General features: G+C 57.8%; 2 protein-coding genes across 2 annotated transcripts; both read right to left on the minus strand.

Annotated features, from left to right (window-relative positions):
- Positions 1 to 3,235: 3,235 nt before the first annotated feature.
- On the minus strand, positions 3,236 to 10,290 carry TRARG1 (trafficking regulator of GLUT4 (SLC2A4) 1). Its single transcript, XM_062012658.1, has 3 exons — positions 9,901 to 10,290; positions 3,806 to 3,938; positions 3,236 to 3,243 (listed from the first exon to the last, which is right to left on the minus strand). Exons 1-3 carry the CDS (start codon positions 10,288 to 10,290, stop codon positions 3,236 to 3,238), a joined length of 531 nt encoding a protein of 176 aa, XP_061868642.1.
- Positions 10,291 to 12,963: 2,673 nt separating this feature from the next.
- On the minus strand, positions 12,964 to 13,716 carry BHLHA9 (basic helix-loop-helix family member a9). The gene has a single exon (XM_062012047.1). The coding sequence runs from the start codon at positions 13,714 to 13,716 to the stop codon at positions 12,964 to 12,966; it is 753 nt and encodes a 250-aa protein (XP_061868031.1).
- Positions 13,717 to 27,213: the final 13,497 nt, after the last annotated feature.

Raw genomic sequence — 27,213 nt, forward strand, 5'->3', positions numbered from 1 at the left:
GGGAACCCAGGGGAGTTTGTTTCTCTAGCACTGGTGAGCCAGGTCACAAGGAGAGAAAAGATTTTGTCAGGAGTTATTGTGGAGGTTTTCCTCTGGATTTAAATTCAGGATAAGAAAGTAGAAAAGCTGCATTCAAGGGTGCAGCACAATTGTGTCTAATCAGAAAGATTTTTAACTGAAGGGGATGTGTCTTAGGTTTTGGTTTTTATTATAGTTAATAGTGAGCTGTTGCCTCAGCAGCCTGATGAGACAGAAGCCACAAACCACGTTTGGGTGCCTGCAACAAATCATCACCATGGAGGGGAGGTTGGAAAGCTTCTGCCTTCTCCTGCATTCAGGTGAATTCTGGTACCTCTATCACTCTCAGCTTCACCAGCCTGGGACTTCTCCTGGCCAAGGATCATTGCATCTGCCTCACAAAGCCCCCTTGTTCCCAAGACTTGCAGGTATCTCAGTCCATTTTAAAGTGGTGTGTGTGTTTTCCCAGATCCCTTTGGAAAAAGCAGATTCAGAGGCAATCTATTCATCTGTGGTTCTGCTGAGGAGAAAGAAAAAGGGGTTTGTTTTTGGAGCTGTATGGCTGCATGTGACTGTGAGCAACTTTGCCATCCGTGCAATTAGAGCAGCGTAGTGCTAACCCACCTCGTGGGGGGTGGCAGGGTTTAATCCTTTCAATGTGGTGAAGCACTTTGGATGAAAGGCTTTATATAATGATAAAAGAGCATTTAAATTCTTACTTAATAAACACTTGGCCCTCTCAAGTACTATAACTCATAGCAGCAGTTTTCCCTGAATGTCAGCTCTTCCTGCCCAAGGAGGAGTTTGCTCAGCTCTTACCATAAGCTGAGTTTCAGCAGCTCCAAGAGCAAAGGGCAGAAGATGCAACAAACAGGCAGCACTGCCCTTACCCAGCTCAGGAAAAAAGAACTCATTCTTCTCAGCAAGAAGCTTTTGGGTTGAAGTGTTAAAGAAGGAAACGTTGAGGGGATTTGATGGGATGTCATCAGTCATGGAATGAGAGTTTGAGTCTCCAAGGGAGGGTTTCTGAAGGAGAGATCTGGTGCCAAGGGGCTCCCTGGCAGCAGCTCCAGGTGGGAGCTCACACCCAGCAGCCCTCAGTGGTCCCTGTTTGCTGAAACTCACAAAAACATGAATTGCAGAAGAAAGGTGGTAAATTTTAGAAGCCAATAGTTTGTAAGAAAGAGCAGGCAAAGGGAGTGGATGGGACTGGAGCTGAAGAAAGTGCTGTAGTGATGTGCTATTGCTGTAAGGCCCTGGAATCCCTTTTAACGTAGAGGGGGAAAAAGGCTACCAGTGTGTCTAGGGGATTTGGCTTTCTTAGCTCCTGGATTCAAATAACACTTAGCAAAAGAAAACACTTTGAAAAGGAGCAGTCAGACAGGTGACAAGAGAATTTTCCCAGCCATAGCTGTGGCTTTGCACATCAGTTGCTGCAGTGCATCCCCACCCTGTGCTAACCCCACGGGTGCCCACTCACATACCCAGAGGAAAAGCCAGTGCCAAGCAGTTACCATGCTGTGAAGTTTCTTATGGTGTGCAGTAGATTCTCCATGTAGACAAGCCCTCAGGAGCATTAAGTTTGGTCTAAGGTTTGGGGTTTTTTTGGGGGAGACTGGTGGTAGGAGCAGAAGTGCCCTGAAACACCTTCTTTCTCAGGGAAGTCTGAATTTCTAGGCCCCAGGGAGTGCAGCTCCTGGCCATGGACTTCTGCCTGCAAAGTTTGGATAAAAGAGACAGGCTCAGCTAATAAGGAGCCAATGGATGTGGCCAGAAGCCATCTACAAAGCCTGAATAAAACAACAGGCAATGAAACTTTGCATAGTCTGGGTGGTCAGATAGAGAACCAACCGTGGCAAGGTCAGGGTGAGGTGGGGGGAAGAAGGGATGGGGCTGGAGGGGATGAAATCCCCTGGGAAACAGCCAAGGAGCTGCGTGGTGTGGAAGACGTGGTGGGGAACCTACAGGAGCAAAGTCTGTTTCCTTCTTACATGAAATATAAAACATTACAAAATAATACTGTCAGTGAACTGACCCCAGCCAGCTCCAGGGATGCTGGAGATGTTCAGAGATGCAGAAGAGCATGTGATGGGTGCAGGGACAGGATCTTAAACTCTTCCACACCTCAGAAGATCTCCTGGAAGGCCCTAAGCTGAAGCCCAGAAGGATCCAGGAGATGAGCACTGGCAGTGGCAGGGGCTGGATCACGCTGAAGCTTTTGGGTGATGGACATGACGTGACACAAATGTCTAAGTGGGTAGAATAGGCCCTCTGTGCCTTGATACAGCTGCTAGATTAACCAGGCTCTCTTCTCAGCTGCATGAGTATTAACCTCACTTTGGGTACACAGAGAAACATGTGGGTTCACAGAGAAAGCATTAGTTTTCCTTCCATTAAACCTCTCCCCATGGGATGGGGGTGAGGAGGAACCTGGCGTCCTCACGCAGCAACATCCTGCTCTGCCAGCTCAGAGATCTGCCCTAAGTGATAAAAGAGCTTGTAGGAACAGACATGGAGAACATTCCCAAAGGCATGCAAATGGTCATTGTCTCTTTTTGTTTGTTTGTTTTCATCAAAAATACAAAAGCACCCACCACATCCTCCAGCTTCAGCAGCTGCACTCAGTGCTGAGCAGAGCCATGGTCCTGCTGCAGCTCTGCTCTCCCTCCTCCTCCTCCTCCTCTGTGGAACAGCTCTCAGCTCCTCGTGGCAGGTTGAGGTTTGGGTTTTGGGTGTTGTTTTGGTTTGGGTTTTTTTGATGAATTTGATGATTTAAAAACCAACAACTCCCCAAAAATTCATTGACAGGTGCCCAAACTCTTCAGAGGATTCCTCAGAGTGTCCCGCTCTCGCTTGAAGCTTTTCCTTCAAAACAAGCTGCACTCTCAAAACTCTCCCCTTCTTGTACTTGAGTTGTCTCCCCGCTCCGTGAGTTTTGCTGGAGGGGAATGAGGTAGTGGATTTCCCCTTTCTCCTCTCCACTCAGCATCTGATGGTCATTCCTGGTCCTTCTTGTGGTGTTTTAATCCCATCACGTGTAGAAGCTCATTTCCCCGAGGCAGTGCCGTAGAAGCGTGTGTTCCCTGTGCTCTGCAGCAGGCTGCCCAGGGCTGCCCACCTACACTGTGACAATTTTTTGTTGCAAGGCTGAAAGTAAAAACCCCAAAAGGAAAGTTGTCTTCCTCCTCTTCGAGGTATTTGCATGCTAAAACATCTTCTAGGAAACTGTAAAACAGAGAGAGCCATAGGGCAGTTTTCAGGAGTCGCAGAGGTTCCCCTTATGCTCTTGGTTTGGGTTTTGTGTGTCCCTGGGGTTCCTGTTTGCCTGAGCTGCCTGTTGCTCATGCTGGTTTTGGCAAGTGGGTTTGAGATTCCCTAAACATCCTGGGATTGCATTTCTGGGCAGGTTGATTTGTATCTTGAAACCCTTTGGGTTTACCCCACTACACTCTTCTAAACCCACCACGGCCTTTGCCAGGGCAAGACCCTCCACCTGGAGAACCCTGTATGGTCATTGCTGCACCATGGGACAGCACAGGGAGAATTTTCCTTTCTGGTCATTTGAACCATGTGTGTGGCTACTCGAGGAGCCTGCTTTTCAAGGTGTTTTGCATGTGTGTGTGGAGCTGGTGATGGTCAAACCAGGCTGGACTGTACGGTGCCCAGTGCCCAGTTAAGGGTGGGACTGGAGCATCGCCTGTCCCTGGGTGGTGGGCAGGCACATCCATACACTGGGCTAGAGGCAGGGGGAGATTCCTGGGCTGGGGAAAAGAGAAGGAGATGTTACCTCTGACGCTGAGTGAAATGTAGAGCACGATGATGATGGTCCCCAGGATAATGGAGACGATGCTGAGCAGCCTGGCCATGCGGCCGAGGCGCCGGGCTCCGTCCACGTCCCCTTGCTGCCCGCTGTTCCTTGACTGGGGGGAAACAGAGAGAGGCTCTTGAGAATCAACGTGGCTCTGGAGTGACTCTTGGGCTGTACCCCCCAAAATGAGAGCTGCTGCATCAGTGAGGGCCTGGATCTGCCACCCTGGGCTCTCACAGCATGGCACATGGATCCCCTCTGTGAGCCCACAGCTCTAGCAGCCAGCGCTCTTGCTGAACTGACGTGCCCAGAGAAACCCACCACACCATTCTGTGCCCTGGCTAGGGGCTGGATTGCTTCAGGGCTGTCTTTTATTGTAGTTTTTGTATTTATTTTATTGGAGTGACTAAGAAATAGCCTCATTGTGGGCCAGGAGGCACAGCACAGCCTCAGCCAGCACCAGCCCCTCTCTGACTCCTTCATGGAAAACCCTGAAATTCTTGACTTCAGTCCGCAGAGCAGCTCAGTCCCACAGGCTCTGCAGCCCCCAGGGCCACCCCTGCCCTCTGCAGCTTAAGCACAGGGAAAGTATTCTGCCTGTCTTCTGCCAAACTATGCATTGAGAAGTGATGTTTATTGTGAATTTAACCACCACTGACCAAAGGAAAAAAGGCAGTGACATACCCAAATCAGCACATAGCCTCTGCTGGCCATGGGAGCTGAGTAAGTGTGTGACAGGAATGGGCTTTGATAAAGTGGACAGTAACTGCTGCCTCATCTTGTGATGAGATGTGCTTTGATGCCTCTGCATTACCCTGAACTTCTGCATCAACGTAGATGGGTTGTGTTCACCATCTCTGTTTTTAAATGCAGTCCTCCTACAGTGAATTCCTGCTCTTGAGTGTGCTGTAAGGAGAGAAGGAACATCCCATGTAGCTTCTCTATTCTGCGTCTGGTTTTGCTGTGATTTCCCTTGCTGCTCTAATTGAGCAGCAATCTTCAGGCAGCTCAGTGAAAGCTTTTCCTGCAACTGAAAGAAAGGGCTCCCTGGCTGTGACAAGGCTGAGGAATGGCATGGGGAAGGCACTGGTAGGTGCCTGGAAATTATTGTGCATGGACTCATTAAAGGATGACGAGAGATCCCCAAGAGCCAGAGCTAGATCAGCTTGCACTGACATTTGGTGGGCATCAGAGGAGCTCTTGCAGGGATGAACTGGCACAGGAGGGGCTTGGTGGAATAAATTGGTCCTTGTCTTTGGAACAAGTTGCAATCCAGGGTGGATGGAGAACACAACTTGGGGCTTCCCTTGGAAACTTTGCTTTTCACTGCTCAGTCAGGGTTGGTCACCCATGGGCTCAGCAGAGATCCAGCCCCACACTGCCGCTGGGGCCACAGCTGCAAGGGGCTGGGGGGGGGTTGAGCAAAATTTGGGCTCATACCCAAAGAGGAAAGACATAAGATTGGATGAGCACAGGCTCACCAAGACCTTTCGTGGTGCCTGTTGGGGCAGCCGAGGATGATGCTGTGGGCCGAGTTCTCTGAGCTTCAGTGCTCTTACTGCCCTGTGTTCTGCAGTGCTGCCTCCACCTATGCCAACCTCACACAGCAACCTGGAGACCAATCCCAGTTCATCAGAAAAGGCATAACACACAGATGCATGACAAGCTTCCAGAGTAAGTGATGAAATAAGGACTGAGCTGGTTTCTCGCTGTTGTAATCGGCCGTTTGGTTCCCAAGCGAAACGTACAGAAGGGAAGAATTGCAGGTGAGGGAGAAGCATTACTGCAGAGGGAAGAGCCCACAGTGGGAGCATGCTGGGCTCCCTGCACTCAGCCAAGGAAGGACCTGGCACTTAGCAGAAGGGCAGCTGTGCAGTACCACGGGGAGGTTCTGATGGGGAAATTACTCAGCGTGTGTCAGCATTTGCTGTGTGTGTGATGGAGAGGCTGCAGCCCCTCCAGCAGCACTACAGGAGCTCCCTGCTCAGGAAGGGTTCCCTGCCAAGGGTTTACAAGAAGACAGAAGAGGAGAATTGAGGAGAGGAGGCCTAACACAGCTCCAGCATTAACCATGAAACACGGTGGGGAATTCAAACAAACAAATACTTGGTGTTCTTAGCCCCTTTCCCACACATCCCACTCTAACACCACCACCATCCTGGCAGCATCGTGACCAGAAGGTCCCCAGCCCTGGCTGCTGCTCCATAGAGCTCAGGTAGGTGAAATGCAGCTTTGGAGGTTTCCATGTCCTCATTTTAGTTTGTATCACTATGTAAATAACAGCAGAGCCTCAAACAGGCAGTGGCTTCCCCTGCATCCCTGCAAACATCCTCCTCTGCTCCTGTGCCACCCTGTGTACCAACGTCCCCACCGCCGACAGCAAGAGAGCTCGAGACTTTGTTCCTCCTGATCTCAACAGCACGTCTGACAAGACCATGTCTCAAATCCATGAGATGCTGCCAAGAGCCTGTTTTCATTACAGAACAGGTGACAAAATGAAGCCTTTTGGGCTGGTGGCGAGAGATGGAGAGGCTGCAGTGGCCCAGGGATGGGCAAGGTCCCTGCCCTGCTCACTGACAGCTCCCAGCGTTTGGGGTTTCTGTTTTAGGCAGCAGTTCTTGTAACAAGTGTAATATTTGTGCAGGGTGTGGGTTAGATTGCAGTGAAATAAGCAGGTTTAGCTGTCTTCTAAGGAAAATATATAGGCTAAAGAGTTTGATGTGTTTATCACTACAGCTTCTGGAAGTGTTTGCTGCTCTCTTATCCTGAACAATTGTGAGAGCCAGCCCTGGCATGGGGTGTTTAGCAAGCAGTTGTTACTGTAGATATATTATTCATCACCGTGGAATGGTTTGCTCACAGCTCTCTAGTATCACTAATCCTGTGTTTTGCTTTCCACATGAAAAGCATTAACATCTTGTTTATTAGTCAAGAACATCTCAGAAGAGCTCAGGGGCTACAGGGGAGCAAGTGACTGACTGTGCCAAGAGACTTTGAGTTATAGGGGAGGGCTGGCAAACCTGGAGGGCCCTAGGAGTGGGGCTGGAAGGGCATGTTGCACCACAGCACCCATGGGGCCAGGGAAGGCTGGTTGATTCCAGACAGGTATTAATCTTACCTGTTTTCAAACTGCTCTCTGTTCAAGTTACTGTTTTTCCTCCTGATAGATCACCTAAGTTGTCTGATTGCAAATGAAGGTAATTACTTTTCCGTGCTAGTCCCAGGGATGGAGAAGACAAATCTTCACCTCCTCCTCCCCACAATCTTTCCCAATTTGTGAACTGCCTCTGGATGCACTCTGCTGCCTTCCACCACTTACTCAGAATAAATCATTAATCCTCAACGCTTGTGTTTTGCTGGAGGAAACATTCTGAGAGAGGTATAAGTCAGCATCAGGCTCAGATAGATGACTGTGCCATTTGAAATGAGTAAGGATAGTTTGACTTCTCCCACATCTTTTGTGAGTGACAGCACTTATTTTGGACACCAAGTGTGGTGCAGAATTGCCCTTGGTGTTACTACATGCTGCTTCTGGCTGGGTCCATCTTTCTTTTGCACTTCATTTGTTTGGGGGTTTGTATGCTGGTAAGTGACCTCTCTGCTTCTTCCTCTGCTGTGGCTGCACTTTGGTAGGAAGGGGTTCAACAACAGCAATCATATGTGTGTGTGTGTATTGTGTGTGTGTGTGGTACTAAGCCCTGCCCTGCACTCCTCTGATGTGGGTTTCATGGGGCTGCTCTGCCCTTGTGTCCATCAGCCCCTTTATCCAGCTTGGGGAGGAACCCAAACCCCTTAGTACAGCCAGGTCCTTGCTTGGTCAAGAAAATGCATCCAAGGGTCAGTGGAGGATCTTCCAGGTAACTCATTGCCACAAGGCCAGCACTAGCAGGAGCAGGCCAGGGCCTACAGCAGATATTTTTTCCTCCCCCTCTGGCCACAGAGCCTGCTAGGATCTGAGAGCAGCTTCTAAAGGATGATTTATGAAACACTGAACCCAAATGCATTCATTTGCATTCTCTCTGAGTTACTGCTCATTACCCAGAAGAAAAAAAAAAGCTTTCATGTGCAAAAAGCAACGACTTGGGAAAGAAAAATACAATTGCAGAGCTGAAGAAAGGTCAGCACATTGTGGAAATCCCCCCTGCCCAGGCCCTGGGAATCACAAAACCTGCCTCTTGCTCAGATCTGCACGTGATCATAGTTCTGGGGTTTGTTCTATGGGGAGACCTAACCCTGTGGGAAGCTTGGGGGACACTGGGAACTAAATTCCTGCCTGGTGTAAGCAGGTGAAGCACCAGCTGATGCCCTGAGAGCTGTTTCTGCTGGCAGGAGGACCCAGCCAGATGTTTCCTGGCTCCCCTGGGTCAGTATGGAGCAAGGATCACTCCTGGTCTTGTTGTGCTGGGGCTCTGCAGGGTCTGAGGGTATAGGCATCAGGACTAGAAAAGGTAGGAAGTGTCCCAGGGGATATGGAGTGCCAGGGTGACTGTCAAGGGGACAGAAGATGCACACTGGCTGCTAACATGCTCATCTGAGTGCACCTTCTGCCTCAGTGGCACCAGAGGGCTGGGCTTGGGCGTCTACTTCCCTGATCAACACTGGGCCTTGGAAGCAGAGAACAGCCAAATGGTCTTATTGCCTTGTTGGCCCTGCCTCCCTTTGTGTTTAACACAGTGAACACACACCGGTACCTCGCTGCCTCACAGGATTAACTGCCTCCTGCTCTTTTTCCACTGCTTACTCTTCTGTTCCATAGAGTTTATGTGGCCCAAGGCACATCCCCACCACGCTGGAGGCTCTAAAGCCTGCAAGGGAGAGTGTGAGAATCTATTTTGCATGAACACTAATGTGGCTGGAAAATCCCCATGAGAGCCCTTGTTTATTACCACGGCTATGCAATACCCAGCTGCCTTCCCTCTCCTTGCAGTGCAAAGCCAAACAAGGCTGGCTGGCTTCCCTGTATGGTGCCTAAACAGGCTCTGCCACACCACTGTAGTATGCAGATGACAGCTGGCACTGGCAGAAATGATGATTCCTCCTCAAAATGGAAACTGGTCTCTCCAGAGGGCTTTCTGTGGCAACTGCTTGTGTCTGCCTTCAAGTTGGTGGTGGCTTTGGGGGAAGTGCTGGCTGCAGGTGCCCCTCAGTGTATTTCTGTGTGGTAAGCAGGTAATTGCTTTCCCTGAGCTAATTTTCAGAGACATGGCTCTGTTGCAAATCAAGGGCATAACATGTGCCTGGGGGCTGTACAGCAGTGGGGCATCGTGGTGGGTAAGGGGGTGGCCATACTCGGAGGGCTGTGCTGACTGAGCCACTGGCACTCGAGATGGGTGGGAGGTTGGCTGCCTTTATGCTCCCCTGCTCTGATGTTGGTGTATTTGCTGAGCTGAGGCGATGATGTTTAACGGAGAAAATCGCTTCCCCAGGCCAACCAAAAGAGCTGCAGGTGCAGCCCATCCCTTTGAAGCGTCCGAGGCCAGCAAGCAGCCTCCAGCCGGGCTCTCCCCGGTGCTGCAGGGCTGGGCTCAGCTGCTGGGAGACGCGGAGGGAGATCCCTTGTCTTTTCTTCTCCTGGTAACTCCTTCCTGGGGAAACCCGGCGAGCGAGCCGCTCTGGACCGCTGCCTGGCGACGGGGACCAAGCCGGCCGGAGAAACCGGCAGGGACCGGTGCGCCCGGATCTCACCCCCAAACCCCGGGGTCTGAACGCCCCGTTCATCTCCATCCCGCCACCTTCCCGTGAGCTGCCCCGCGGCTCGGGCGCCGGTCCCTGCCCGCCTCCGACCGCCTCCACCCGCCCCCCTGTCCCCGGACCGCGCTCCGAGCGTCCTGCGGGAGCTGAGCAGCGGCACAGCCCCTCCGAGCGCCCCCGGTCCCATCCGAGCGCCCCCTGGTCCCCGCCGAGCGCCCCCCGGTCCCATCCGAGCGCCCCCCGGTCCCCGCCGAGCCCCCCCGGTCCCCTCCGAGCCCCCCCGGTCCCCGCCGGTGCAGCACCGCGGACAGCTCCGGGCGGCCCCGACGCGGGTCGTGGCGGGGGTCGGGCGGGTCCGGCCGCGCGGCGGGTCCCGCACTCACCATGATGGAGAAGACGAGGGCCACCACGTTGATGGGCCAGACGGGGCAGAAGCAGGAGAAGATGGCGAGCACCAGGTAGTCCCGCGGGCGGCCCTGCTCCGGTGCCGCTGTGCTGGTGGCCGTGGAGGAGGCTCTGCCCAGGCTGAGCCGGGACGGCGAGAGCGGGGGCGCCTCCAGATGCCCGACCGACACCGACTTGTAGGCGAGCCCGTGCCCGTTGCGCTCCGTCTCGCCGGGCAACGCGGCCGTGAAGGATTTGGAGCCGCGGAGGCCCTTTTCCTCCCGGCCCTCTGTAGCCGCCAGCAGTTTCTCCGTCTCCTGGAAGCGGGTGGGCAGCACCGTGCCCGAGCCCGAGCCCGAGCCCCCGGGCGCGGGGCTGCCGCTCGCCATGGCCCGGCGGAGCGGGCTCCGAGCTCGCCCCGCCGCCGTCGCTCTGTGCTCGGGGCCCACCGCCCCGCGGGAGGCCGTGCCGGAGGAGGGGCCAGCCCGGCTCGGCCCCCGGGGCAGGATTGGGGCCGTGGACCGCCCCTGGGGTGTCCCCGACCCCCTCCGCTCCCGACCCCGCGCTCAGCCCCCGCCCGACCCTGCGCGGGCGGCGCCGCTGCCCCCGGGGATGCGGCGGGGAGGGGCGGTGGGAAAGCCGGGGGTCCCCCGTCTCCTCCAGCGCGGCCCCCCCCCCAAAGGTCTGTCTCGCCCCACCGACTCTCCCCTCTTCGCGGGGGCTCCCCCGGGCTCCACTCCGCTGCAGCGGTACGCGAGAGCACGGCCCTGGACGTGGCAGCGGGGCTCAGCGGCCGGCCCCAGCCCCGGGCGTGCCGGAGGATGCCGAGGGCAGCTCTGTGCTGGGCTCCGTTACGCACGGCCCTGCTATCCCTGGGTCCCTCCTGGCTGGAAAGCCTTGTCCCGGGCGGGTGGGGGACATGCCCAGACCCACAAACCCCTCCCTCCCTCGTCGCTGCGGAGCGGGGCTGGAGCTGCGAGCAGGCGGGGGATGCTGCTGCTGCCCGGAGCTCGGGTGATGTCTGGGCTGTGGATGCGGTGCCCGGCTCTACCCCTGGCTCCAGTCGCTCAGGAGAAGCATTTTCTCCGGGCACCTGGTGAGAGGCAGCCCCGGGCACGCTGTGCTGAGCTCAACTCACCCTCCTTGTGTGTGGGTGACTCTGGGGACAGGGATGCCAGGGCAGTGACAGATACTGTCCCCACAGAGGACCTGCAAAGGAGAAAGGGTGCTGGTGCAGGGATGGGTTACATCCTGCAAAGCAAATAAAAGCATTCTTGGGATCAGGAGGTAAGGGCCAGGAGGCAGAACTAAACAAACCCACCCAGCCTGGATGACTGGCAAAGATGGATGTTTTCTACCCATTATGTATTATGCTTCAGATTCAAATTTATCAGGGATTTCCCTGGCAGTGAGGCTCATCTATGGGGCACATTCAGCACCTTCTGCCTCTTCAAGAGGTGCCTAAGGAGCCTGCTGCCAACCAGAACCTACTGCCTCGCCCTGACCGGAGCCTGGCGGGCTCCTTCTCCCCCTACACATGCCTCCCTGGGACTTATCCCATCCTGCAGCCCCCAGACAGAATTAGGATCTGTGATTTGTAGATGTGAAGCTGAGAGTGATGGGGTGACGCTGCCTCTGCTTCTCTGTCCATCTGCTTCCATCTGCCTTGCTTTGACTGACCACCAAGGCTGAGGATAAAACGTGCAGATGCAAATGCTGGGAGAAGGCTCCATGTCTGGACTAGTGATGGGTTTCACTTAAACCTCCCTTAAATGCTGGTATTGCTGGGCTATCACTCCTCATGTGCTGATGGAGCAGAGCAGGGGGATGTGCTGCTTGGGTGAGATCCAGAGCAGGGAAAGCCACCTAAAGCAGGGCTGCTGCTAGGAGAAGCAGGATTCCTTCAGTGGGCATCGCTGCAGGCCTTCTCCTGGCAAGGGGGATGTCTGTTAGAGATTAAAGCCAAGATGCCTCACACCGTCAGCATTTTAAAGAGGCTCCTTTGCTGAGCGAAGAGCTCTCTCTCCTGGCTGCTGATGGCTTTTTCCTGCTCATTGCCCAGCTCCCTTGTCCAACCCAGGGATTCAGGGAGGAGGAGAAGACCCCGGGAAGGGATTGGCACACAGGAGGGAAGGGTTGAAATGGTTGTTTCAAGGGTGTGGCGGGGGAAGAGCTCAGACTGCCCTTGGTGTGTTGGCAGCCGGTGCTGAGGCTTGGCTGGGAGCACTGGGGTGGGAGCAGCAGGGCTGGAGCAGCTTTGTGGGGGCTCGGCACTGCAGGAATCACACATTACTATTTGCTTTATCTGCTGGCTGTGGTGTGTGTGGCTGTAAAACACTAATTCCTGCAGCAGCTCCAGTTCCCTGAGCCAGTTCCCAGTCACTCTGAGCTCTCTAAGCCAGAGGGAGCGGGCCAAATGAATCTATTTAAATTCCCCCCTTCCTCCTGACCAGGAGCCTGTCCCACCAGAGCCACTTTGCCACGAACAGGAGGAGACCACAAAAGGATGGTTGGGTTTTATGAAAGCTGACATCTGTCCCCCATCTCGGCCTGGCCTCACAAATCTGCCAGGCTTATCATCAAAACTCCCAGGGCACGAACCTTTCCCTGCTCTGCTCCCCTCCTTCAGCAGCAGGAGCCAGAGCCACCAGCCAGCCAGGGGCTTTAGCATGATCCCCACGGCCCATCTGTCCACCCCACACATATTAACAGCCAGTGCCCTGGGGTTAGGTTTGCAAGGCATGTTTTCTCACAGAGCAAGCAAAGGAGAATAAATAACAGTGACAATCAGCATCAGTGAGTCCTCCCAGTGAGAAACACGGAGCTGGCGCTTCCAGAGGACTTTCCACCTCCCTCGGTTTGCCCACAGAGCAGAGACCCACAGCTGGGCAGCTCTGGGGTCCCGAGCACTGTGTCAAAGGCTCAGGGCTCTCACGGGCGTCACGACTGAGCTCTGCATCCCGCAGTGTTCCTCTGGCACACAGTGATCCCCTCCCGCTCCCCCGCTTGTCCCGCGGATCCGTTACCTGCCCGGCACTGTCTCGCCGCCCCAGCACTGCGGGTCAGTGGATGGGGAAGCACTGCTGGTGTCCCCAGCTCTGGCAGTAGCCCAGCTGCCAGGGGACCACCCCAGGCAGGGGGTCGTGCAGGCTGCCCGGGTACCGCTGCTGGCAGGCGCCTCGGAGCCCCAGGAGCTGCGTCCCGCTGGAGCAACAGGCAGGGCTGGGCACGGGGCCATCCTCCTTCGGGCTCTCGTAGCGATGCAGCTGCCTCTCCGGGGGCAATCCGGCGCGGAGAGGGGCCGCAGGGCAGCGCTGTGAGCCGGCGGCGGCCGCGGGCTCCCGGGGCAGCGGGGGGCGGCTGTTCCCCGGCCCCGGCTGCTGCGCGGGGCTCCCGGCGCGGCCGCGGCACTCGGGGTGGGCGCAGGGCCAGCGGCAGCCGGCGCCGCGCAGGGACAGGGACAGGGCCGTGATCCTGCTGATGGCTCGCCGCAGGGTAGCGATTTTGGAAAGCCTTTTGCCCCCGAGGTCGTGTTTGAGGGCCAGGCGCAGGGCGTTGAAGGCTTGGTTGTAGTCCAGGATCCTCTTGCGCTCTCTGACGTTGGCCGCCATCCTCCTGGCCTTGGAGCGCGCGGGCCTGCTCCTCTTCCTCACCTTCATCCCTTCGGTGTCCCCTGCGCAGGGGGCCGCTTCCCTCCCCGGGGACACCCACACACCCTGCCCGCAGCACGTTGGGGTCACGGCTCCTGCTTCCAGCTCCTCTTCCGAGCTCTCGGGCTCTGGTGCTGCTCCTTTCCCCACGGCTGCCCCGGACATGGCTGTGAGCAGAAGCACTGCTGTGGTCCTGCCTCCTGCGTGGTGTGGGACACACTCCTCCCAGCACACACGGCTGCCTCTAAAAACCCCGCCATGGGGTTCATCACGTGCCTCTCCCTCCCCCCGACCCTCCTCACCTGCCTGCAGGTGCTGCCTGGTGCACAGGCACCGGTTGAGCCCTGCCTGGCCTCTGCCTACGGGGATGATCCTGAGCCAGGGGCAGCGGTGCTGAGGTGCCCAGAGCTTGTGGTGTGATGCTCCCAGGCCTCAGCAGGGGAAGCACCTCTACCAAGCACACGTCGCAGTGGTTACTTTAGTTTCTGCTGAGAGTTTGGTCACTGCAGGAGTTGCCTGTGCTGCTCTGCTGGGTGGGATGGCAGCTCAGCCTGGGTCAGGTTGTCCCTGGGCTTTATATGGTGCTGTGGGGCATCACCACCCTGGCATGGGGCTTGGGCTGAAGCATTTCTGTTGTTTCCCAGCTAGGGGAAACTGAGGCACGGGCTGGTGAGGTTACTGGGGAGAGCAATGAGTCTTGTGCTCGGGTGCAGGAGAAGACAAAATGATTCCTGCTCCAGGAACAAGGCTGGAGCTCTGAGCTGCCTTGAGACGATGCCTTAGGGCTGCTCCACGCAGCTGCACCCCAGCCAGCAGCATCTGTGGGCACAGAGGGAGGTGGGTGCCTGGGCAGGAGCAGCCCCAGGAGCCAGCAGAGGAATGTGTGGGGCTTGGCAGGTCTCTGCCCTGCGGAGCAGGAAGCAGGAATGTGGCAGGGGGAATTGGGGTAGGTGATAAAAGAGCTAAAGTGCTACCTGCCTCCAGAGCCTTCCTGTCCCTTCACAGCAGCGGGAAGCCTGAGGGGAGAGCTGTCTGAGCACTTACTCTGGGCAGGACGATGCTGAAAGCAGCTCCTTGTTCCCTGTACCCTCAAGCTGGAGGGACAGAGGGACTTGCCAGGTGTCCAGAGGCCGTGAGGAAGGCCAAGTCCCCATCCTCTGAGCACTGTAGGGCTGCCACGTGTGTTTGCCCATCATTTCATTAGTGAGCAGTTGCTAAATGCTTTCCTGTGACCTGTTGAAAAATGGCCCAGGAGTGGGTTTGACAAATTGTTGGGGTGACTGGTGCAAAAGCAGAGCTCCTGGGAGAATGTGCCCCTCTTGATCCAACCCTTCCTGATTGTCCCAGCTACATGTTTGATCAATAGCTACAATTAGTGGGGGGCTATTCGTCTATTGCCCTTCTCCTCTCTGGGCTCTTTGAAGTTGGAGCTAATTTAGGTGCCTCTGCTCCAGGAACCCAATAAATCAGAAGCTGGGGCCCTGAGGAGAGGGGAGGACCAGGCAGCAGGACTTCAAAGGGAGGTGAAGCTTGCAAATATTTCTGAGCACTCACCTGAGCTCACTGTGGCCCTCCTGTTCTCCCCAGCAGCCCTCTGGCTGCCCAGTCTTGCTCTGCCCAGGAGCAGATGCTCCCCTGGCCACTGACGCAGTGAGCTCAGCTCAGGAGCAAGAGGCTCTTTGGGATTCTTTGATGTGCATTGAGCCCACTGAGATGTGCCTGTCCAAAACCCAGCTCAGCAGGATGGATCCCTGCTGCAGGGATGTTTTTGCTGGTGTGAGAAGTTCGGATGTTGAGTGTGGAACAGATCTGGAGGTGTCTGAGTGGCACAAAGCCAGTCCCAGGCGGGGTGGTGCTTGAGCAGAGCACAGGCAGCAGCCCCAAAGCTGTCCTCATCCTGCACACATCCCCCAGGAGCTCACTGAGGAGTGCTGCCGGGACTTCTCAACATCTCAGCTCTGGGCATTCCTGGCTCTGCTGGGATCCAGCCACAATGGGAAGCAGCAAGCCCAGACTGTAAATCACGGGCCAACGGATGCCACCTGCCACCTGTAATTAGTGCATCCCGCTGGGCCATCCCCACCTCGTCCTGGACACTTCCTACCGAGGTGCCCATTACAGGGTGGGGGGCCAGCAGGAACGCCCAGCCCTGCTCCTGGGCCCTCGCTGATTTATCACTGTGGCTGGAGAGATTTATGGGCTGAGCTGGGGAGCCAGAGATGTGTTGTAGAGCTCTGCTGGGCCTGACTGCCTGACAGATGATGAAAGAGCTGTAATTATGCGTCGCCACTCATAAATCAGGCCACTCACAGCACCCCTCTGCTCCTCCCCAGCCTCTACAAAGAGGTTTGAGCCCCAGGGATATCCCACCTCACCACCACGTGTCACATCAAGCTTGGGGTACTACTGAGTGCTGGGCACCTGCCCGTCCTGGGCAGCAGCATCACAGCTCTCACAGCCCAGAGGCACCTTTTGGGTGTCTTTGCCCCTCACACTGCTGAGTGGAGCCTGCAGCTCCTGCAAAGTGCTCTGGGCTGGTTGCCCCTCACCCACATCCATCCAGCACCCCTGAACTGCTATTGCTGCCAGGTCAGAGCTGTTGGGGCTGTCTGGGAGCATAGTCCTCATCAGGGACTGAATCCTGATGGGGTGTTGTGAGGGCAGCTGACGTGGGGGCTCCCTGGTTCCTGGCAGTGTCCCAGCACCATCCATCCTTCTTTAAGGCTGCATGGAAAGGTACAGCTGTGCTGGAGGGAGACCACGGAGAGGCAGGAGAGCCAGGGGCTGGCATGCAGAGAGGTGCCTGCCCATGCACAGCTCCCTGCACTGGGGTGGTGACTGAAGGGAAGGAGGAGGTGGGTGTTGCAACACTGCCTGGGCCTTGTGGGTAAATAAATAGGGTGCTTTGTTCCTGGTGGGGGAAGGCAAGGTGGCACAAGGGACAGGCACGGGCTTGTGAGTCATCCTCAGGCAGTGCATGGGAGGAGGCAGGGGAGGGCAGCTCTCTGTGGCCATGCTGCCTGCAGGCTCCTGCCTGTGCCCCTGGGCTCCTGACACAAGGGAACCGCTGGCTCTGCCCAGGGCGTGAGGTTGGAAAGCTCTGTCCTGTGGGGTGGGAGTGAACTGAGGTGGGCAAAAAGCCTTCTGTTGGTCTTCATTCCCCACCTCAGAAGTTGGTGCCTGCCCCTCCATCTAGCAGGAACGGCCCAGATATGTCAGCACCAAAACGCCCAGGCACCCCGACACAGGGCAGAGAGACCCTCACCAGCCTGAGGATGAGGATGGCCAAGAGACGAGCAGAGCTCCATAGCAAAGGCACATGGTGGCTGGGGAAGGGCAGCTCGGGGGCACAGGGGCTCCCCCGAGCCTTCGAGGCTCTGTCGTTCCTGGCTCGGGGACCGATTTCTCGCAGTGCGTGGGTGCGTTTGTGTCATTAGCTGCCGCTCTGTCGACTGCTCCGACGCTGCCGGCACCGAACGCTTCCTCGCCCGCACAGCACCCTCCGGGCCCGCGCCCCGGGGAAAGCCGCCGGTGTGCACGGACGGATCGGACCCCGAGGCAGCCGGGAACACGGGCACATCCCTCGCACCCCGCGACCCATCGCGCACGAAGGCCCGGCAGCGCCCGCGGTGCCTCGTCGCGGCAGGAGCGGCGGCTGCTCTGCCCGCCGCAGGTAACCGCCCGCGGCCGGGGGGCGAGGGGGCGGTGGCAGCGCTGCTCCCCGCCCCGGCGGGGCCGAGCCGAGCCCAGGCGGGGCGGGCCGGGGGCGGGCACCGACGTCAGGCCCCGCGGCGGCGGCGGGGGCGGGGGGGGGGCGGAAGGCGGCGGCGGCGCGGGGGGAAACTTCGGTGCGGGGCGGGGGATGGCGGCGGAGGGCGAGGAGGCGGCGGCGGGCGAGGCGGCCCGCGCGGACTTTGCGCGGCACTGGCAGGCGGAGTTCCCGGGAGAACCGGCCCCCCGCATGGAGCTGGGCTCGGTGCGGGCGATGGAGCGGGAGCTGGAGCGCTGCCGCCGTCACCTGCGCCGCCTGCAGCGGGCCCTGGCCGAGGAGCGTTTCAAGGTGGGCTACCTGGAGGCGGCTCTGGCCCGAGCGCCCCCCCCCGCCGCCCGCCCCCCGCCCGCCGCCCGGCCCCGCCGGCGCGTCCGCGGGCAGCTCCCCGGAGGGCGGCAGCGGCGGCAGCTCGGACGCGGAGGATGCCTCCTCGGCAGGTGGGTGGCGCGGACCGGCCGAGGGGGAGCCGAGCCCACCCTGCGTCCCAGGGCATCCCACAGCTGGGACGACGATGTCCCCCTCCCGCCCCAGCCCCTGAGCCGTCCCCGTCCCACGGTCAAGGGCATCCCGCGCCGCTCCAAAGGCATCCCTGGCCTTCTTGTTGTCCATCCTGAGCTCCCGTGGCATAGTCAAGGGCACGCCGTGCCTGTCCGTCCCCGTGCCATCCTGCTGTGAAGGCCATCACAAGCCCCTGTGCCCTCCCAGTCAGACAGTTGTTGCACCTTGTGCTGTGGCTGCCTCCATAGGTCTCCCCTGGGCTGTCCCCATCACCAAGCCAGGGGCATCCCATGCCATCACATGGCTGAGGACACCCCACACCCTTGTGCCACCCCCACCAGTTAAAGCCAGCCTCAGCCCTAGTGCTGTCCCCATCCCACCACTAATGTTACCCGCAGCCCCTGTGCCATCCCTGTCCCGCTTTGAAGGGCATCCCATGCCAAAGCCCCAGCCTTGGGCATGCAAGAAGGGAGGGTGGCCAGATGGTTCCCTGCAGCTGGCTCTTGCTGATGTGCCAGTGGCCATGGAGCCGCCTCTGGGGCTGAGCCACTGCGGGAGAGTCACTTCCTGCAGCTCCAGGTGTGACCTGGCTCACGGGACACCTCTGCTCCACTGACACCCTGTGGGGAAGTCCCAGAGCTGTTCAAGCAGAAGCATGCCAGGGTGCTGAGGTGTCCTGAGCTGGTGAGGTATCCCAGGCTGGTGAGGTGTCCCGGGGCGTTTCACTGGGTGGATTGAGGATATGGTTAATTTTGCAAGTGACTGGCTGTTTTGTGGCACTGAAGGCACAGCCAGTGCTGCACCTCTCACGCTGTCCTACTTCCAGTGGCCTGGAAGTTGTTATTGCATCAGCTCTAATCCCTGTTCAAACACAGTTCTGACAGCTAGGGAATGTCACTTTTTATCTTGCTAATTCTGCTGCTGACTTGAGTTAATTTTGTTCTTGCTGGATTGTTTGGGGTGATGGGTTTTTCTCCCCAAGGCTGTATCGTGCTGGTTTAAGATTGCCTGGTTAGCAAGTGCTCTGATGTCAAACTGTACTCAATACACTTTAGTGTAATTTATATTTATTGCATTAGTCTACAAGGCTGGAGAACAGCTCAGTTTCCATTTCACCTTCCTGAGCTGTCTGGAGGTGAAATGTCCAAAGTATGTGGCTGCTCTGGGTGTTGTGTCCCTCCGTATCGCTCTGGGCTCACTCACACGGGTGTTTGTGCCTCTGCCTGGTCAGCAGGGACTGGCTGTGGGAGCTACTTTCAGCCCCATGGTGAGGACTAAGGGCACTGGATGTGTTGCCTTCCAAGGGCCACCCCAAGCCCTTCTCCAGCTCCCTGTCAGCAGGCACTGGCTATATTTTTTGGAGAGCTGTTTAGTGGTTGAGGGAGCTCGAGTGTGTTGGAGCAACTAAGTACAAATCCTGCTGATTTATACTTGGACCCTGCATTTTATTTCTATCTAGGTCAAGTTCCTGAATGTTTCCAAATGCAGGACAGTGCCAGGCTACTCTCAGGCTGAGGGGTTGTTGTAACAGGAGCTAATCATAAGCCTTTAAAGGTCCTGCCTTTGTAACTTGGAGGGGTTCTCCATCCCCGTTCTGCCCTTCCAGGTGACTGGACCAAGACCTCTGCAGCTGGTCAGGGTCAGTCTTTTGGGCAAAATCTTGAAATGCAAGCTTGCATCTACTGTGCTTAAATGTTGCCTCTTCCTCCTCTTTCCCCAAATGAACCCCATCATGGTCCTCAGCTCCTGCACTCATGTGAGGAGGCAGCATCCCCTCCCTTGAGCACCCAGGCTCTGCGCGGAGGTCAGCTGGCGAGGCGATGAGCTCTCCCCAGCCCTCTCCCCAGCCCTGTCCCAAGCCTTTCCCAAGCATCAGCACTTCTCTTTGTCGTGCTTTATAAGGGCTCCTGTGTGCAGTGACGCCGCTGACATTTAAAAGCCCAACTTGAGAGCGCAGTAACGCGCGTGCGGTCGCTGCCGGGATCCCGCTGCTCCAGACACTCAGTTAACTTCTTGCTCCCGTTGCCACCTTCTCACTTCTCTTTATCTTTCAGATATGGTTAAAATTGGCTGATCACGGTGCTGTTTGCATCTCCTGCCAGCAGTCCCAGCGGTGTGTAACTCAGTTGCTGCTGCTCTGCCTGGATCTCTCAGTATTTAATGTGAATTTGGGGGCCTCAGAGTGCTGAGGCTGTGGCTGAGCAGTCGGTCGCTGTCGGTTTCACTGTAACCTACAGCAGCATTGTCTGGACAGGAGGCAGAGTTGAGCATCATCTTTATGGGCATTATGAGGCAAAGGCAGTGGTTTCCTTTAAGTAGCTTGTGATTAATCTGATTTAAAGCGAGGAAATCTGCAAGATGCCCCTGTTTGCAGCTCTTGCATGAGAGCAGCACGTGTGACAGCCAGAGACATGGTCCTGGCATCTGAGATAACGCCTGTGCCAGCTCAGCTGGGACCAGCAAAATCTGAGCGTCAGCGAGCAGATGGCTAAAAACAAAGCATGGAAAGGACTGAAATTCCCTTCAGCTCGGCCATCACCTGTCCCTGTGGCTAAATGTGCAGCTGGGCTCGCAGCTGAGGATGTGTGGTGTCAGAAGGTGGGTAGGGTGTGCTGGGGCACGGTGGGGCTTCAGCTGGGTGCTGCCTCCATTGCCTCCCTTTGCTGTGGCAGGAGTCTGGGGTGAAGGGTACAGTGCTCTGGGTCTGAGAAGAGGGTGAGCTGAGAGGATGGGATTGTGCTGGTGACTGGGAAGAGGGTTGTGGTGATGCTGATTGGGAGATGCTTTGTGCCCAGCAGCTGGGTAATGTGCACAGAGGCAGAATAAGCTCAGCACTGGGTTTCCCCTCTTTGCCCTTGGGAAGCAGGAAAAGAGGTCGGCTTTGCCACGGAGCTGGGATGCTGAAAAAGCTCCTGAAGCTCCCCTGGAAGGCTGCTGGCTTCAACAACCCCTGATCTGCTCTGTGTAGCACCCTGCACCTCAGAAATGCAAGCTCTGGGGAGGGGAGCACTGGCATAGCTGGAATGGTCCATGTTGGGGTTGGCTGGTGGATCTGGTTACAGCAGGATGCTGCAACTGTGAGCTGTGCCATAAATTAAATCCCTGGCCCTCTGTTTAGCTGGAATTACAGTTTCTGTCATGCAAAGGTCCTGGAGTCACACAAGCCCTCCTGCTCACCCCACCACACTGCCTTTGCTGGTACCTTGGGAAAAGGGAAGACAGGCTGCTGGCAGCAGTAGAGGGTGGTGTGTGTGGAACAGCAGTGATGTGTGTGTGTATGCTGGAAGGGCTGAGAAGGGGAAAGGGTTCTGGGGCATCTGGAGTCCATCATCTGCCTCATCCCCATCTGAGGGCTGGATTGCCATGGTGGTGTGCTGGGGGCTCCTGGCATGGTTTGGGTAAAGGCAGGGCTAGTTGTTGTTGCTCTGTCCCCGCTTTCAGCTCCCGTGCTGCTGGAAAATACTCGATGCTGCAAAAGTGGCATCTCTGTCCTGGAGAAACTCCTGTGCAGCCAGGCAGGTGATGGGGCAGAGCTGTGGGTAAGGCTCTCTCCTGCTGTCCTGAGCCACCCTTGAACCCTGTTGGTTTCTTGTCCCTTTCTTGGAAAAGCCTCTAAAACCTCAGCAAAAGTGGAACAGAAAACAGTGAGCAAAGTCCAGAGTTTAGCCCAGTGCATCTCTTTCTGTGCAGGGTAGGTCATGATGTACAAGAGGTGAAGGAGCTGTGACCCTGCAGGGCTCAGGAAGGAGAAGCGTTGCATTGTCTGTGCATCCATTTCTCCTCCTTTAGCACCAGGAGGGGATCTGGGAGTCAGTGCTGAAGTGGGGAGATGCATGGGTGGGAGTTATCCCTCACTGAGAGTCCATCCACCACCTCTGTGTCTTATTTCTTTTTTTCACTTGTTACTTCATCATATTTCCCAGCTGATGGAAAGATCTTGTTTGGCTCCAAAGATGTTGCAAGTTCCTCTTCTGGCTGGGGAAGGCCAGGCGGAGTCTCAGTGTTTAATGTTGGCTGCTTAGGCAAGGACAAAACCACAGTGTGTGTGCACGTGTGTGTCTGTGCCTGCTGGGGACCTTTGAACCGTCTCCATCTGCTCAGGGGCCCAGCAGCCTTTCAGGAGGTGGGTTTTCTCCATGAGCCACCCTGATGGCAGTGTGACAACAAGCCCTGCGTGACGTGGGGCTGCCTCCCTGGAGAGCAGTGCAGCCCGAGACAGGGGTAACCTCAGGGTTAACTCTGAGGCAGGTTGGCACTGTTAAAGTCATAAATAAATGCAGTTCACAAGGTTATAAAAAGCCTTTGAGCAGAGCAGTTGCTGTTTAAAAGCATCGCTCAGACTGGTAAGTGCTGGTAGCTGGAGTAACTTCCCTGTGATGCACAAATAGCAGAGGAGCTGGAAGAGCAAATGAAAAGCCTGTGACCAGCTCTGGGGCACCACTGGCATCTCTGCTCTGGGGCAGAACTGGCAACAGCCACAGCATCTGCTGGGGGAAGGGGGGAGAAAGAGCCTATCCAGGCCCAGCACCCTGTGAATGCCAAGCAGGATGGACAGGAGGTGGGACAGGGGTCCCTGTCCCTCCCTGTGGGCAGGGGGCTGGTGGGTGGGGTGGCTCTGGAGGGTGCATTTGTGCTGCTGCCAAGCTGTCATGGCAGGATCTGGCCTTCCTCTGGTCTTCTCCCCTCTGCTATCACCTCTCACATCAGCTAAGTGTGGTTGCAGTGGGAACTTGGCTGCTGGCCAGCATCATGAACCTGCATCTCTTCCAAACCAAAGCCTCAGAATTGGTGTGAGTGTTCCTGGGGTAGCTGCAGTACCCACTCTTGCCAGCCACGAGCTGCCAACATCTCACCCACAGGAGATGGGTCTGGCTGCAGTATCCCTGGGCATCTCTGTGTGCTGTCAGCTGAGAACAGCCCCACTGGCTGGGTGTTTTTTGGGGCAGAGATGATGCAGAGCAGAATGCAGGCACTGGGCTGTGTGGTGTGCCCGGTGCCCTGCAGCAGGGAAGGAGGGACTGCAGTTCCTCTTTAGGTGCCAGCAGTGCTGTGCCCATTGTGGGGACGAGTGCTGTGGCTCAGCCCTCGTCCCAGTGCCCTTGCTCCCCCATGCCTCGTGCTGCAGTGGCTGGTTGTGGGGCCATTGGTAGTCCCCAGGTAGGAAAGGCAGCAGCAGCGCACACCAGAAGCCCTCATTAGATATCTGACTACAGCCAGAATTGCCCTGAGGAGCCTGAATACATTTGCATTGTAAGTCTATTGAATTCTGGTTTAGGTTTTTTTTTCCCTGTGAAGACACTTCTGTGCAGTGGGGCTCTTTGTTCAGCTCCTTCCTCCTCCCCTCCTGCCCAGCACAGCCAGTGATGCTGTCTGCTGGGATCCCAGTGGATGGCTTTGCTCTGTCTTGTGCTGGATGAACAGAGGGAGATGCTTTCCCCAGTGCTGGTGGGGAATTAACACTCCCTTGGGTTGGAGGAGAGCCTGATTTAGCCAAGGCAGCTCACTAAGAGGAGTTTAATTCTGTGCTGAGGAGGTGCACGTTCAGGACACCCAGCAGGAAGGATCTGCTGTGCTCTTTGGTGGGGAGGGGGGAAACATTTTCATTTATCCCTCTTTGCTCTATCTGTAACCTCTGGCAAGGAGGTAGCTGCTGCTCTGCACCAGTGAAGCTGGTAGCTGCTGGTCTCTGCCCAGACCTCCTGGAGAGCCCAGCAGAGTGGGCACTGGAGGAGCTCAGGAAGCTGGGCTCTTGGCTGGCATCTCTCCCTGCAGCCCTGGGCTCTGCAGCCCTGGCTTTGTCCCTCCTCCAGGACACAAAGGCTTCACCTCTCCCAGCCAAAGGACTCTGGCTGCTCTCTTAGTTCTTGTCTAATGCTGCCACTTGCATGGTGCTCCCCACCACCCTCTCCCCTTCCACTCTTCCAGGAAAACACCCCCTTTGCCCCACACCAGTCTTGCAGGTGCAGGTGGTTCTGAAGCTGCTCTCGGGTTGCTGCCAACCTCAGGAACCCACCAGCCCTGGGCAAGCTCTGAGGCTCGTGTGGCTGGAAGGAGCCTCTTGCACAAGAGTCCAGAAATAGCGAGGCGTGGGCTGGTGGGCAGGGGCTGGGCAGAAGCCAGACAGACAGGCAGACACCAGGCAGGCTGCACAGGGCTGGCCCATGGCGGGGAGGAACCGCAGGACATGGTGTTTGGCTCATGCTGCAGAGATGCTCCCAGCTGGAGCTGCGCTGTGGTTGGAGCTGGGGGCGGTTGGGGGAGGGTTGAGAATGTGGTTGGCAGTATCTCCTCACACCCAGGGCTGCTCTGCAGCACTGCAGGGTGATGGGGTGCCTGGGTGTGGGTGGGTGCTCCCCCGCCCCCAGCCTGGGGGAGAGAAGTTCAGCTGCTTTGCAGAGTTTGGGGGTTTGTTGATGTTTTTGCAATGATAACAAGAGCACAAAATAAACCCAAGTAACAACAGAGCCCAGTGGCTTGGTGGGGCTGTTTTGTCCAGGCTAGGCAAGGGCACCTGCCTGGGTTGGTGTGTGCAGACAGATAAGTTGGGTGCAGGATGAGGATGGTTTGGGCATCTCAGGGCACGGGGAGGCTTTCTGGGATACCTGCCATGGGCTGCGGGGTGCTTGCCTGCCTGGTCCTCCTGGGCCATGGCACTGCCAGGGCCTGCTGTGTGGTGACATACCAGGAGTGCTCAGCTGGCAGAGAGTGGCCTTTGGGCTTCTCAAGTGCTCAGCTCATGCCCCATTGTTGGATAAAGCAGATGTGCAAAGGAGGGTTTGCATGGTGTTGTGGAGAGGCTGGTGCCACGGGCAGGAGTGGCCAGGGAGTGTGTGTAGCTGAGGGAAGCATGTGGAAAAACCCTGTGTGTGTACAGAGAGATGTGCATGGAAAAGTGGCTGCCCCAGGGGGCTGTGGGCTGCCTGCTGTCCCCATGGCTCTCAGCTGCTATGCTAGTGGGGGAGCAGCTCTGCACCTTGTGCTGGTGCTGTGCTCCTTGAGGTGTGAGGAGAGAGTGGTTTCCTGCTGTGGATGGGGTCGACGTGCTCAGCTGAACGGCTGTCGCCTTCCTGGCAGCTCACTGTGCTGGGTGGCAGGGCCTCTTGCTCTGAGGGGCTGTGGGAGGCGCAGGGTTGGGCTGGGAAGGATGGAGGGGACCCTCCACCGGAGCCTTTAAGGGTCGGAACAGGGACAGGCCGTGGTACCCAACTGGAGCCTGGGCAGGAGCAAATGGGGGGGACTTGGTGGGAGCTGGAGAGCAGCAGTGTCACATCGTGGCCATCCTTCAACAGGGCTGGCACTGCCCACACTAATGACTTGGGGAAAAGGGCACTGATGGCACCAGGCTGTGCAGGTGTAGGGGTGAGGGTGCCCAGCAGCATCCTGTGGGGTGGCCAGAGCGGGGTGTGCTCAGCTCCCCAAAATTCCTGGGAGCAGGGCAGGCGAGGGGTAGGACATGGCAGCTGTGGGGCTGCACCCTCTGACTCAGCACCCAGTGACTCACAGCCCGTGGGGGTGGTGGGCTGTGTCTGTGGGTCCTTGCCATGCTGGAGCTGGATGTGACCCCACAGGGAGGTAAGAGCTGTGCCTGGGAAGAAGAACAGCTCTTCTCTTCCTGGATGCCAGGTGCCAGTGGCTCCATCTGCCCCAGCCACGCAGAACCACAGCCTTGGCATCGCTGAGCTCCCCTAAAATGCACTGGCTGCATCCAAGCCTGGCATGGACTTCCCTGGGAGCAAGGATCAGGTGGTGGCAGCACCGTGGCAGGGTCCCCTCAGGTTTCCCAGCGGGGAGGGATTGTCTGTGCCACCCGTGTCCTGGCACTTCACGCTCCGGTGGCTCTTCCTGCCCCTTGTGTCCGGCAGGGCTTTATCCCTCCTGCCTGGTTCCCATCTGTCTGCAGCGCCTGGTCCAGGCCCTTCCCTGCTGAGCCCGCGGGCAGGATGCGGCCAAGGGCCCCGGGTTCCCCCCTGCCAGGGCCGGGCAGCGGTGTCAGCACTGGCTGAACCAGGGCAGCCTCTGCACTTGAACACTTGGCTGGTGCCCTGACATATTGGGGTTGATGACTCTGGCACTTTGCGTTTCCTTTGGCTACACGCAGCTGGGGAGGGTGCTTTAACCCCTGCCTGCCTGTGCCCCGCACTGCTGACCCCGGGTTTATGGGGCAGGGCAGCTCCTGGACGCCCTGGTTCCTCCCACGGCTGCTGGAGCCGGGGAGAGAGGGGCCTGGAGGAGCTTCAGCTGTAGCAGTTTGAGGGGCTGATGAGGTTTTCCTGGGGAGTGGGTGCAGCATCCTCGGGCCATAGGAAGAAGGTAAGACCACGGCAGAAAAGGTGATGCAGCTGGGACCCCCACTCTCCTTGGGGCGGCCCTGGGGAGCAGCGGCACGGCCCTGTGCCACCGCCCCCCTGCTCCTCCGGGCTCTGAGGAGGGTCAGCGTGGCTGGTTGCGGGGGGCCGCCGAGCTCGGCTCCCCCCAGCGAGGCAGGGGCGGGAGGCGGGACGCGCTGCCATTGCCAGGCGGCACCTCCTTCCTCGGGCACCCCTGGCAGAGGAGCCGCCGAGCAGCCGGCCGTGCCCAGCTCGCTCCCCCAGCCCCCGCCCGGGCCCGCGGCCCCCCGCCTCCCGCCCGCGGCCGCCGCCTTTGTTGTGAGATGAGAAGGGGCTGAGCGGCGGAGCAGCCGTGCCGAGCATGGAGCCGCTGAGCCACCGCGGCCTCCCGCGGCTCTCCTGGATCGACACCCTCTACAGCAGTACGTGGCCGGGGCCGGGGAGCCAGCGGGGGCGCGGGGGGTGGGCGCGGTGCGGCGGTGTGTTACCTGTTGTGTAACGCTGCGTCGTGCCGGGGAGGGATGAGGGATGGATGGGGGATGCTGTGCCGGCCAGCCCGCGCCGGGGAGGCTCCGGGGCTCAGCCGAGCCCGGGGCAGGGGTAGGCGGTGCTGGCGGGTGCTGTGCCCCCTGCCCGGGGCGTTCCGCGTGCCCCGCTGCCAGGGCAGCGCTGGCTGGGGTCGGTGCGGCAGCCCCCAGGCTCCGGGGAGCTGCTGCCAGCGCCGGGAGGCTGCGTGATGGGTGGCGGAGGCTCCGGCGTGGAGGGGCTCAGCGGGGCTGGAGCAGCCCGACAGCTGGGGATGCCCACGGGGGTCCTTGGGGCCGCGGATGCTTGCTGCCCCGGCTCCTATCCCTGTCCTTCCGTGGCTGTGGGGAGACACCTCTCTCCCAGCCGTAATTCTCGTAGCAAGCTCCAAGGTGCTGTGCCGGGGCGCTGTGGCAACGCAGGGTCGGTGACTGGGGGCTGGGGGTGTCCTGCAGCAGCCCAGGGCTGCGACAACCCCCTGTCCCCATCCCATGGGCTGGCAGCAGGGAGGAACGAGCCTTGGAGCTGTGCCAGTCCTGG

This window comes from Colius striatus, chromosome 20, assembly GCF_028858725.1.
Source record: "Colius striatus isolate bColStr4 chromosome 20, bColStr4.1.hap1, whole genome shotgun sequence".
In the NCBI taxonomy this organism is placed as follows: domain Eukaryota; kingdom Metazoa; phylum Chordata; class Aves; order Coliiformes; family Coliidae; genus Colius; species Colius striatus.